Source organism: Cornus florida, unplaced genomic scaffold (genome assembly GCF_030987335.1).
Source record: "Cornus florida cultivar Cherokee Brave unplaced genomic scaffold, ASM3098733v1 CherokeeBrave_3.0.0_Hap2_Chr05, whole genome shotgun sequence".
Lineage (NCBI taxonomy): Eukaryota > Viridiplantae > Streptophyta > Magnoliopsida > Cornales > Cornaceae > Cornus > Cornus florida.
The window spans coordinates 28,853,261-28,867,746 of NW_026775575.1; the positions used below are offsets into that span (position 1 = coordinate 28,853,261).

The 14,486-nt window shown below is 35.2% G+C and overlaps 1 protein-coding gene across 1 annotated transcript in view; it reads left to right on the forward strand.

The window, feature by feature from the left end:
* Positions 1 to 9,264, forward strand: part of LOC132309112 (zinc finger protein GAI-ASSOCIATED FACTOR 1-like) — a 75,721-nt gene extending 66,457 nt beyond the window's left edge. Inside the window, exons 3-5 of the mRNA XM_059807462.1 lie at positions 5,972 to 6,154; positions 6,946 to 7,342; positions 7,779 to 9,264. Coding sequence (XP_059663445.1) covers positions 5,972 to 6,154; positions 6,946 to 7,342; positions 7,779 to 8,895 — 1,697 coding nt within the window. The 3' untranslated portion in view covers positions 8,896 to 9,264. The remainder of the gene's footprint in view (positions 1 to 5,971; positions 6,155 to 6,945; positions 7,343 to 7,778) is intronic.
* The last annotated feature ends 5,222 nt before the right edge of the window (positions 9,265 to 14,486 follow it).

Below are 14,486 nucleotides of genomic sequence, written 5' to 3' on the forward strand. Positions count from 1 at the left end.
TAAAAAAACATCTACATCAAGGAAACTAGATTACCCATTGTTTTCCTTAATTTAATCTCTCTCTTTTTTTTTTTTTTTTTAATTTAATAAAACATCATTTTCATAAGACATAGTCATAAAATATGTCCATATATAAAAAAGAATATGAGGCATGGCCGTCTTTTATGTTGGTTGTATCCCTAAGGTCTCTATGCTTATGTCAATTAGCTGGTGGCTGGGCCTTGCTTTTGAAGTTCTTGAGACCCTACCACCATCCAAATGCCTTTTCAGGGCATATTTTAATCGGTTTTATCATAATATAATTGAGAAAATTATGGGGAAATTATGTTGGAATATGTCTGTCACTACATTGTTTGTGCTTTGTGGAATCAGATAGGTCCATATTTATCGATAAAACCCAGGTAAATTCTTTGTCCAGAAAGCAAATTTTGATGGAGATAGGATCATTTGGAGTACTAGAATTATGCATAATGGTCTTTAATCATCTTGACTGGAATTTTATAACTTAGCTAATGTCTGATATTCTAGTTTCTGTCTTCTTCTTGTTTCTAATTTTTAGCCGGACTGCATGTTTCTGTTCTGTAAGCTTGCAGAAGCTAAGAAAATGATACACAAATGTATAATTAATGACATATGATGTAGAATTTATTGCTGATGATTTTGGAACCCGTTTGGATAGTTAGAAAGTCAAACGGGTACAGTTTTTATTTTGTGATAATTTTGACGAGTCCGTTTTGACCTGAAAAGACCTTAGTCTGATTAGAAATGGCTAAACTCGCAAAAATTAGTAGCTTCGGTTGAGCGTCTTTCCACCGAATTCAATCGTTTAGGGTTGAGAATTACATTTTCCTAATTTTGAATATTTCAAGATTTTCGTTCGAAGTCTAAACGGACTCAAATTACTTTCATTTTTGGTATTTAGTAGTTTTTTAGTAATAAGATTTCTTACCTTATTTTTTTTACAGAATTTTTGGAGAAAAATTGATTTTGAACCATTTCCTTATGTTTTTAGGGTCACTTATGTTGTTAGGTTTTTTATTTATAAATACATGTACTAGCAAATTTTCTTCAACTTTATAGATTCAAATTACCATGCTTTGTGAATTCAAAGTAATTCTTGTTCCATGTGAACGATTCAGCTTTCAGCTACCACTATTGCTCCATCTCGCGTTGTATAATATCGTCCATTTTATACCCTCTTCGTGCTTATAGTTTTCAAAACACGAAAAGTCAATTACATTTACATAGTGTGAGACGTGTCCTTTACAATACCATTTTGAACTTTTCACTATTTCTTAAACAATAGGTACAAGTACATGTGATTAACTTACTAAAGTCCGGTTCCATTGCGTTTATAAGTAAGAAAACACAATAAAGATTATTTGATATGTTATAGAATAGATATGGCTTTTGCTCGAATTGTGACTTGTCATTCACAACTTTTGTCATTAATAAGATCAGTGGCATATATTTTTGTTGTAGAAGAAAGAACAAATTAGAGAAGTACAGACCATGGATAAGCTATGACTGGAGCACTGTTGGAGTGGCTTTATGAAGACAGTTAAAATATGACGACTTTTGTACGCAGGTCGGAGACACCAAACGAGTTACCACACTGACACGGATGTCATGATCTCACATCACGTGAGAAAGATAAAATACTATATGTAGGTTCAACGCGTCTTTAAACTGTGATGGTTATTAACTTATCAAAATTCTAATATTAAGTGTGCTTATTTTGGAATAGTATTAAGATGGGTGACCTCCTGAAAAGTTTCTGATCCTGGAGAGTTAAAAGCGAACTCTCTAATCCGAAGGAGCTAAAAGCGAGCACATTCTGGAAAGTCGAAAAACAAATACCCGCTGATATTTTTCTCTAATTGACCAAAAACATGGTCGCTAGGTTGTGATTGAACGTGTGTGGCAGGTAGGCAGTTCAAAGAGGAAAAAACCATCACTAAATTCAATCAATCCAGCTTAATTATACAATACAAAAGCCAAATTCGGCCCGATCATATGGCGTTATTCATTTAATTTATCTTGGAAATTTTTTTAACCTAAACTTCTTTAGAATACTTGATTTTGAGCATGACAAGCTCTCATAAATGGTTACAATTTTAGGCAGGGCATAAAATTTCAGGACAGAATGTACATGTTTCTAGTTACAATTTTCTATTTTAAAATTTCAAATTGCACTAACCTCACATCGATCACTAATATATAATTGGAACTTATTAACAATGTAGTAGCATCTTACAGACACACACACACACACATCAGTGAAATTAAAATGTTGTTGTCAAAAACAAGAAAACCAACTCGTTTGGTTGTTTTCAATCGTTTGTATCAACTGAGACAAAAGGGTTCGGCAATTAACTAACAACAGCCACATCTTATGATGTGAGAGGCTTCTTTAATTAGTTGAACATCAATTTTCCTAGAAAACATATATAGGTTTGGAATATGTAAGATTAATTTTTGGAGGGAAGCAGAGTACGGACTGTAAAAAGTGTAAATGGACACAGGGACGTGTTAATAAGAATGAAACGGAGCAGAGGTGTTTTCTATCAAGTTAAGGGCTTCTTTAAAATGATAGGTGAAAAGTAGAAATTGACACTTTTTGGAAAGAAAAAAAAAATAAAGAGAGAGAAAGCATTGCTTTTCCGATATATATTGGATGTATAACATATTGTTTAATCATTTTGGAGTCCGTTTAGACCATCACAAAGTCAAACGCTCAAATTAATAGAGTTTTTGGTTTTTGACTAGTCCGTTTTGATTCGAGAAGACCCTAATCTAGTTGGAAACGGCCTAACTCGAAAAAGACAGCAACTTCACTGCTGATGTAAGGTGTTTTTCTTCCAAATTCTATTGTTTAAGTCTCTAAAATTGCATTTTTTTTCAACAGACAAGTGGTCTAGCGGTACTAAATCCTTATTTCTAAAAAGAATACCAACTAAGAAAAAAAAAAAAAAATTGCATTTTCTCAATTTTGAATAACTCATAATTTTTGTTAGAAGTCTAGACCGATTTGAATTATTTTGATTTTTGATATTTAGTAATTTTTAATAATTAGGCTTATCTTAGTTTTACAGGATTTTTGGAGAAAGTTTAATTTTGAGGTGTTAACTTATACTATTAGTTTCTTTATATTTTAGGTTGTGTTTTTTTTATTTATTATAAATACATATAATACTGAGGAGACTATTCATTCCATTATAAAAAATGTATCAAAGTTGTCTGCGATTTTTCTTCAACTCTGTGATTCAAAGTTACTGAGTGTCGGTGTTTTTCACTCTTTAAATTTGTTGATATATATATATATATATATATATATATATATATGTTTGTGTGATTACTGAGTATGATCCAATTTCCAAAACCACAGTTAAGACACTTTTATGTAGTTTGTGTTGATGCTGTGTGGCTTAGAGTCAACCTGCACAAGTTCAACTTTATCATTTTTCAGCAAAATTAATTTCAGCAACCTTCATGACGAAGTTTTCATACCAATGTGGATTTAAATAGAAAAATGGACCAGGAGAGCAACATCTTTAACTGAAGAAAAATAAAAACAAAAATAAAAATAAAAACACTTCGATTAGTTCATTATTGTGTAGTGAAGTACTTAATGATGTGTGGGGGAAAAAAAGTACTTATTGATGTGAACATTAAGGTTATATTTCAAAGGTGGGCCACGTTTGTATTGATTTATTTCATCATATCAATTGTGAGTCACATCATGGTGGTCCCTACATGGATTTTGATTGACTTGCGTGTTATTTTTCTGGCACGAATACAAACACAAACACAAATTTAGAATTTAATTTTAGTCCTGTTTTTCCCTCAGTTTTTCTCACCAATCAAATACAGAGTTGCATCCAACAAAGTTTAGTTCTTTTTATCCCCTTAGGGTAGGTTGGGAAGGGTGATTATGTAGGGCAATAATTTGCTTCCTCCTTTCCAAATTAAAATTTCCTTTTGAAAATTTAAACCTTTTTAGGGAACATAATTTTAATGCAAGCCTTTTAAAAATAAAAAAGAAAAAATTGTAAAACCAATCCCGCCAAATTGCAAAGATTTATATTGTTAATTTGAAGAACTTTTCAAATTCTTGAATCTTCAAGGAAAGTTATACTAATTTTTAGGGCTAATTACAGATCGGATCAGTTCGATTTTGGATAAAATTCAAACTAATTCGGTCCTCATGGATTGACTAAATTTGAAAACGAACCGATCCGTAAAATAATGGATTGGTTCGTTCGGTTTCCACGGATTAAGCTTTTTTAAATAGCCCAATATGATTATATTGTAGTACAGTGTCTTAAGATAGCTACTGGGGAAGTCCCAACCGCCAATGGAAATCCTTTTAGTAGAGGTTTGCGTCCCCAGTTTTCACCCCACTGGCAGGCATTTCATCACTTCGGCACCAACCAAACTCAGCAGCAACAATAGCAACAACAACAACAACAACAACAACAACATCATCATGTCTTAGTCAACCGAGTGGGCAACCTTAACCCATCATTTTGGACTTCAATTAAATGGTTTAGTAACATCCAAAGAGTATAAAATAACTCAAGGTAAGCATCATGTGCATACATGTATATGTGTTGTAGGTAAAGACTGTGAAGGAGTTTACTCAGATTAGTCCTTTGGAGATGAGGAATTGAGGAAGAGAGAGTCGAAACAGAGAATGGGAGGTGTCACAGACCTTATGTTAGAAAACTTAGGGTTAGAAACTTAAATACGTTTATGTAGGGTTGAATTTTAAAAACAAATAATGAATAAAAAATAAATAAATAGAAATAATATATTCCAGTATACATATAATTATATATATTATATAATATAATTCACGGACCGGTTCGGTTCGGTTCGGTTCGATTTTTTTAGGGTTCAATCCGTTAACCGAATCACTCATTGCGGCTTGCTAATTTTTAGAACCACCACCGAACCATAAGATTAAAAAATCGAACCAAACCGCACGGATTGGTACGACGGATTAGCGGATTATTTGAACACCCTTACTAATTTAAATTTTGTTGGTTGACATTTTTAAATGAAATATTCTTAAACGAAGGAAATAGCAACAACTTACCCTAATGTTAATTACTCGACCAGAAAAAAACTAAGTTGATTAAGCAATATAAATTTATTCAGGCTTGAATTGTAACTTTAAGATCAATTTTGTATTGCAGGTTGTAGAAATAGATCTAGTCTCTATTTGTAACTCAATATATAAGGATGCTACAATTTGTAGTGTGGGTACCAGAGAACATTGGAAGCAAAACAAAAAGTGAGAGAGAGACGTAGCTAGATTTGGAGCATGAGAACTTGTAATTATCATTTTTCTTCACATAGCTGAAATGTCTTCGCCAATATTCATTATGGTGGTAGGTTATACGCCACGTAAATCTTTATGTATTGTATTATATATAATTTGCATTTCTTTTTCTTTTTCTTCTTCTTCTTATTTTTTTTATTTTTTTTATTGTGTTTTTAATTTTGTTGTGTTTGTCATGATAAATTCACTCTTCCATATTTATTGGGAACTTTTCTTTAGAGATAAAAAAAAGTGATTTCCTAGTAACAATGTTAGAAGCATTTATTTACTTATCCTTGTCTCTTATGCACAGTACTTATATATATGCATATAGATATAATATATAAAGCCAAGAAGACCAAGTTGTTGTAATGTTGTTGCTATGCCAGTAAGAGACCTCTCCACCAGAAAAAAAGGAGAATTCCCTGGTTTTTGTCTTCCTCTAGTGAAGGCTAATTCCTGATTTTGTGTTCACCAAAAAACAAGTCCCCCCTTTTAGACTGCATGCACCTGCTGCACCAACAACAAGAAAAGGAAGGGGGAAGAAACAATATTACAAGTTTGATAGCAAAGAAAAGACAGAAAGACAAAACTCTCCCTATAACTATCTCCACAAACCTCTCTTTCTAATGTCAAATATTACAGGTGATGATGGAAGCTTCTCTTCAGGAAATACTGGGGAAGAAGTCCACCAGCTTCAAGAAAAGCAGAATCAAAACCACTTCAACGGCCCGAATTCAGTACCTTCCATCACTGCAACAAACAGCAATGGTTCCACCTCCCAGCAACAGCCACCTAAGAAGAAAAGAAATCTTCCAGGCACGCCAGGCATGCAATTTTAACCTCACCCATGATGCTCACTTTTTTTTTTTTTTTTTCATTGCAATCTTTAATGAAGCATGAAATTTAATGGTTTTCTGATTTGAGTACTGATAATTGAACCTTTTTTTTTTTTTATTTTAAAAAAAGGTCAATTTCATATATATATATATATAAGTAAATTTACAGGCCCATAAATGGGAAAAGAGAAAATAAACAGGTAAGAATTCTAACTTCTTACCTGATTCAGTAATCAATGGGGTGAATCATGAAATAGATAATTATAGAGGGTTTTAATTATAAACTCAAACTATAGAAGTAAATAATCACAGTTGAGTATGATACAGTATATAAGCATATATGGTATATGTCAATGTGGTTTTAATCTGTTCATAAGCAGCATAAGAGGATTTTTTTTATTTATTTTTTTATTTTTATATATATTTGGTTCTTGGAGGAAAAACAATTTTTTAATCCAAGGGTTCAATTATTGCTTGGTGACTACAATAATTGCTTTGAACTGTGGTTCACGTATAGGACTTAAATTTTCTTCTCTCTTTTTGACTTCCAGCTGTTTAATTTGGACTAGATTCATGGCTATACAATTTATAAAAAAATTCAGTTTCCTTTTTATTTGGATAAGTCAATATTAAATCTCATGGACACACACAGACACACACATACACACACCCACACATATATATATTCCTTGTTTCAATCAAATTCATTTATCTTCTTGTTCGCTAAACTATTGAAATGTATTGCTTACATGATTTTATCTCAACATTACAAAATTTTAGATCCAAGTGCGGAAGTTATTGCTCTATCACCTACAACACTAATGGCAACAAACCGGTTTGTGTGTGAGATTTGTAACAAGGGGTTCCAAAGGGACCAAAACCTGCAGCTACATCGGAGAGGTCACAATCTTCCATGGAAGCTCAGGCAACGAACAAGCACCGAAGTAAGGAAGAGAGTGTACATATGCCCCGAGCCATCATGTGTCCACCACAACCCGGCTCGCGCTTTAGGAGACCTTACAGGCATCAAGAAACACTATAGCCGGAAACACGGAGAAAAGAAATGGAAATGTGACAAGTGCTCGAAGAAGTATGCAGTGCAATCCGATTGGAAGGCTCATCAGAAGACCTGTGGCACTAGGGAATACAAATGTGATTGTGGAACCATCTTCTCTAGGTCTGCTGCTTTTTTTTTTTTTTTTTTTTTTTTTTTTTTTTTTTTTTTTTTTTACTTAATCTTGAATTTTATCTGTAACAAAATCTTTAAAAAATTGAATAAATTGTATCTAGCTTCAAAAATTGTTAGGATAAGGGTTGGGGCAAATTCTATGTTCAAGCAAGTTTCTGCATTTTAACCTCTTAACAACTAATGCTAGTTTGAAAAACTTTTTTAATTAGCCCTACTTTTTTATATGAATCGTTTCTCTTGGTATGATCAAGGCCTGCATTATTGTTAATATTGGTGGATGAAAATTTAATGAACTTTTCTATATTTTCTTCTTTTGGATGACCTTAATTGAAACTTTTAAGATTCAAATCTCTCTCTCTCTCTCTCTCAAGATATGTAACCCCATAATGAACTGATTTAGCCACACTTATTGGTCTTTTTGCAGGAGAGATAGCTTTATTACACACAGAGCTTTCTGTGATGCATTAGCTGAAGAAAACAACAAAGTAAACCAAGGACTAATGACCAACATGGGACCTAACTTACAAAGCCAAATGCCTGAGCTCATGTCCACTATGCCCATAAACAGCAGCACCAATACATCTATGGGAATGTCGGAATTCGGCAACTATGATCCAAAAAACCCGCTCAAATCTCTACCCCAAGAGCTTGTGCCGATGCCCTTTAAGCCCATGAACATGGCAAGTGGAGGCATGTTCTCAAGCAGTTCAGGTAGCCTCTTTGGTGGTCCAAAAAACATTGCTTCATCTTCCTCTAGCCTTCAACTAAGCTCAAATAGCTCATCAGGCTTCAACTACCTTCAAGATAGCAAAAATGGCGCCCAACTTCCCGGTTCGGCTCACATGTCTGCCACTGCATTGTTGCAGAAAGCGGCACAGATGGGTGCAACTGCAAGCAACAGTATCAACTCCCCTATGATGCAGAAAAGTTTTGTGAGTAGTATGGCAGGTCCTGATCAGCTCTCTGGCATGAGATCACCATCTTATGGTGCAATTCAGCAACATAACAACTCGTATGAACACTTCCAAACACATCCTGATCAGTCAACTTTGGTAGGGATCAATGGTGGAGGATTCACAAACCAGCTCCTGCAAAAGGGTTCCCAAGAAATGTCGTCCTTGTTCGACTCTGGGACCTCTAGCTCGGCCATGAATGATATAGGAATGTTCAGTGGATTGTTAGTGGGTAGTGATCAAAACCCTGGGTTCATGAAGAACATGGAACATGTGGATGGTAATGGTTCTAGTATGATACTGCAGGGAAGAAGTGTGATGGGCCGGGGCCCAACAGGCCCGTCGCGGTTTGGAGGAGGTGGTGGTGGTGGTGGTGGTGGAGGCGGCGGGGATGATATGATGACTGTCGATTTTTTGGGGATCGGAGGATCAAGGCCCCCGAATTTGCATGAGCAGCAGCAGCAGCAACAACAACAAAGATTGGACTTAGAAGTAATGAGTCAACAGAGAATGCAAGTAATAAATCCTTTCCATCAACAGCTCTCACGTGGTGAAACAGCCATGGAAAAATCCATGTGGGATGTTTGAGAGTAGTATATGTTTGACGTTTCTTCCTTAAAGCTACAAAGCAAGCCATGAGGGGAACCAAGTTTCTTACTACAATATGAGAGAGTGAGAAGCTAGACAATGGTTTATGGCATGACCGCTGTCAATGAAATTGTTACATAGGCTTAGGCCCTGCAAAGCATCACCTTACATGGGCCTGACTGATCAGTCGAACTGACCCTTGTTCATGATCCAGTGGGTAGGTGTCTCTAGTCCTTGAATAAGCCTGTTTTGAGACCTTTTCTCTTTCAACTTCTCAGAGACTTTTACTATACATTTGTCAAGAAAAGTGTACTCGGGAACTAGTACTGCGAAGTTGTATGTTTATTAGTCTATTATGGAAGCAATACAAAGAAGTGGCTTCTATTTGCCTCAAAAACGACCCAAAATATGTCTTATAATAATTATTTAACTGCCTATCTCTACTTCATTTTCAACTCCTTAAGTTGCCCTCCATGGAGTTATGATTCTCATGCCCAGCACTGTCAAGCCCTAATTTTGCCTACAATAACATCCCAAATACTCACCTCTCACCACACACTGTATCTCTCTCTCACCGCCCTCTATTTTTTCTCTCCCGGCCCAAACACACGAAGCCCAATACCCGAACAACGCTCACAAAACACCACTCAACCAAATACCCTACTCAACCTATACTTTGGAGGTGTCAACAATAGCATACGCCAACAACATGCATGTAACCAAGAACGGATCCAGAAATTTGTGTGAGGGGGGCAAAAGTTTTTTTTTTTCTTTTTTTTTTTTTAAAATTTTTTATTTTGTAATTTTGGGTTGGGAGTATAAAATTGAAAAAATAAAAACTTAGTGATATAATAGTAAAAGAAAAAAATCAATGGGAGCAATTTCCCCCACCCAGTGTACATTGGGTCCGTCCTGCATATATATGCCAATAACACACACCTCGACCAGCACTATTGAGCCAACAACAGCAACACCCATACATAACAATAGGCATATGAAACGATGTGTTAACATGATACTGTTGGGAAACGTGCAAGTTTTTTTAATTTTTTTGAGGGATTTGCAAATATAGATCTTGATTCATCACATAGATATAAGTTTTATGCAAAAACAAATAAAAGATGATGTATCATTCAATAAACAGATTGAATACTTACATCAAAGGTCTGAGTAAACCTTTTAATCTTTCCTCTAAAGTGAATGTTTTCACTTATTGTATATCTCTTAGCAAGATCCTTTCTCCTTCTTCTTGATTATGATCTTCTCTTTAGGAATCACCAATATGCCTTGATGAATGACCTTGGAATCAAGGCTTGTGGTAGCCTCCTTTAGAAGAGAAAACAAACTTTAAAAACTAGAGAGATAAAGTATATTCCTTTTTGTTGTTCTAAAAGTCACACCTAAAATATACATAGACCCATGTATATATAGGCAAAATAAAAATAAGAAAAAGGAAACAAGAAAACATTTTCCATCTCTAAATCAAATTTCTCAATTCTAATAGGACTCCAATATCAACTTGGGTTATTGGTGAGAATTCTTTGGGCTTACTATTTTCTTGGCTCCTATAAATTAATAATTGGTCTGGTTCATTAAACCATGGACCCAATTCAATTAATTCATAAATTAATTTCTACGCCACTAAAAGAAATTAATTGCACTCCAATTAAATAGTAAATAACCTCTAAGTCAATGTTGCACTTTGACCCCTCTATGCATAATTATTTATCGGATAATTAAAGCCATCAATCCGACAACATAATTAATATAATTATTTTGTTACCTTTGATTATTTTTGGCTCGATCACAATAAAATATTTATTTGACAAAAATAATAATTTATTAAATAAATATATATAGAAAACATTTGTCTAAAACATACGAAGGCCTTCGAATTTAATTTGTGATCAATCATAATCAAAACAAAATAAATACAAATAGTATTGATGCAAATATTGAGACTATAAACCTCTAACTATTAATTACATAACTACCCAAAGTGCTGATCTAAGGATCCCGAGGTATCCGCCGAACAAATCAAAGTAATTATTAAGTAATAAAAGAGTCTATACTTCTCTCATGTTTGACAGTCAAAAGCTATGACTGTGATAGAGAGCAATTGCATACGACAACTCTCGCAATATATCTCAATCTATCGTGGACTCGGTTGAAGTCTTAACTAATTAAATGTCTATCCATAATTACTGACTTTGAACCATTTATGATTACTAATTTATAACTTAGTATTAATTGCCATTACATACATATATAAATATATCTTGTAATCAAGTAGACACAATCAATTCCACAATGAATCGAAAAATAATACATTCCATTTACCAATTGTATAATGCTTCAATAATAATATTCAGATAAGGAACTATGACTTTTACAATCCAAAATAAGAATTTGCTATGCTAGGGCACACATATCCCAACAACTCCCACTTGCACTTATAGCCAATTCGAATCACATCGAACTCCCATGTTCTCCATATGACAATCAAACATCTTGATCAGTAAAGCGTTTGTGAATGGATCAGCAAGGTTATGTTCCGATACAATCTTGGCCACAAGTATATCTGCTCGCTTTACTATATCACGAACCACATGATGTTTCCTCTGAATGTGTCTTATTCCTTTATGAAATTTTGGGTCCTTGGTTTGGGCTATAGCCGCACTATTATCGCAATGAAGCGTCATAGGCCGATCTATATGCTCCACAACCTCCAGTTCAATTAGAAAGTTTCTCAACCAAATAGCTTCTTTTACTGCCTCAGAGGCTGCAATGTATTCTACTTCCATGGTTGAGTCAGCAGTACAACCCTACTTGACACTCTTCCAACTAACTGCCCCTCCATTGAACTTGAACACATATCCAGATGTAAATCTCCTGGCATCTGGATCTGATTGAAAATCAGAATCCGTATACCAAACTAGAACCAGATCATCACCTCCATAAATGAGCATGAGACTCTTAGTTCTTCTAAGGTATTTTAAGATATTCTTCACAGCTGACCAATGATCAAGTCCAGGATTGGACTGATATCTACTGATAATCCCTACTAAGTAGTAGATGTCTGGTCTGGTATAGACTATGGCATACATGAGACTACCAACAGCCGAAGCATATGGTATCCGCCTCATTTGCTCAATTTCCATATCAGTCTTGGGAGACTGGTCATTAGAAAGAGTCAATCCATGTCTAAATGGTAAAAACCCTTTCTTAGAGTTTTCCATTCCAAACCTGGTTAGAACTTTGTCAATGTAAGACTCTTGAGACAAGCCTATTTTCTTTTTAACCCGATCTCGCAAAAGCTTGATCCCAAGAATATAGCTTGCTTTTCCAACATCTTTCATCTCAAATTTATTGAACAACCACCTTTTAACTGATGACAAAGCCTCTACATCATTACCAATGAGTAAGATGTCATCAACATATAAAACAAGAATCATGATGACATTACCCTGTTTTTTCTTGTAAACGCAAGGTTCAAACACGTTTTGTTCAAAGCCAAATAATTTGACTGCCTGATCAAAACAAATGTTCCATGTGCTTAAAGCTTGCTTAAGTCCATAAATGGACCTATTCAACTTACACACACAATGCTCACGACCTTTAACCACGAAACTGTCTGGTTGCCTCATGTATATGTCTTGTTCAAGATGGCCATTGAAAAATGCCGTCTTAACATCCATCTACCATATCTCATAGTCATAATAAGCACTAATGGCCAAAAGAATGCGAATAGATTTAAGCATTGCAACTGGTGAGAATATGTCCTCATAATCAATACCTTCACGTTAAGTGAAGCCTTTGGCTACCAATCTAGCTTTGAATGTCTCAACATTCCCATGCATTCCTCTCTTTCATTTGTAGATCCACTTACAACCAATGGGCTGAACCCCACTAGGAAGTTCTACAATTTCCCAGACCTTGTTAGAATACATAGATTCCAACTCTGAATTCATGGCATCTTTCCAATGATTCGCATCTATATCGGTTAACACTTCCGCATAGCTCACTAGGTTTGACTTATGCTTATCGGGGACAGCCTCATAGACCTCACCCAAAAACATGAGTTTGTCGGGTCGGATGGTCATCCCATTGTGCCGAAGGACCGGTGCAGGAATTGATGTACTAGATCATGGTAATTCAACAGGGACTTCTTGTGTCTCATCATTCTCAGTATTTATATTAGGTGTGTCCATAGGGGATATATCTGATATGCCAACCATCACCTCTAACATTATCTGGCTACTAGGTCTGTGGTTCATAATATAATCCTCCTCCAGGTAAACAGCATGAGTGCTGACAATAACCTTATTGTCCCTGGGATCATAAAATAATCCACCTCTAGTGCCCTTAGGACAGCCAAGAAATAAGCATGCATCTGATCTTGCTTCCAACTTGTTTGCCTGTTTCTTACGCACGTGTACTGGACACCCCTATATATGCATATGATTTAAACTAGGTTTATGTCCAAACCACAGCTCATATGGCATTCCCAAAACAGACTTAGATGGAACACAATTTAAGATGTATATCGCTGATTCTAAGGCTAATCCCCAAAATGATAGAGGTAATGACGCAAAACTCATCATAGATCTAACCATGCTAAGCAAAGTTTTATTTCTCCTTTCTGCCACTCCATTCTGTTGGGGGCAGTCAGGTGCGGATAACTGGCGCACAATACCCTTATTGACCATATAATCCTTGAACTCCCCCAAGAGGTATTCATCTCCTTGATCAGATCGAAGTGTTTTGATAAGTTTACCTAATCTACGCTCCACTTCCACTTGAAACTCACGAAATTTTCTATAAGCTTCTGACTTACGTCGCATTAGGTAAATATATCCAAAACGTGAATAATCATCAATGAAAGTGATGAAGTACTTAAACCCTCATCTCGCTTGGGTGTTCATGGGACCACACACGTCTGTGTGCACCAACTCTAATTGGTCTTTGGCTTTATATCCTTTGACTGAGTAAGCCCTTCGAGTCATATTTCCTTCAATACAGGATTCACAAGTTGGCATAGGCTCCTCTGCCTCACATGGTAATAAACCTTCTTTAACCAACCTTTGAATCATATTTTGATTGATGTGACCCAATCGTAGATGCCAATGATACAATGAGTTTGGAGAAACTGCTTCTCTTTTAACATTCAATCTAGATGAAGTTGCATTTAATTCATAATTTTGCATTTGATATGAGTTAGGAGTTAAAATATATAGACTATCTTTCAATGCACCAGAAGTTATAACACAACCATTTAATTTAATTAAAACATTTTTTCCAAAAGTAAAAATATAGTTTTTACAAACCAACGAAGAAACTGAAATTAAATTGTGCCTAACATTTGGCACATAAAGACAATCTTTTAAAATAAGACTCCTCCCACTATCAAACTGCATATGAACCACTCCCACTGCTTTAGCTTCCACCTTGGCATTAGATCCCATATGCAAGTATATCTCTCATTCATTGAGGCTTCTGGACTGCTGGAATCCCTGCAATGAATTGCAAACATGATTAGTGGCTCCAGAATCTATGCACCAGGAATCTATAGATTCAACCACATTACATTC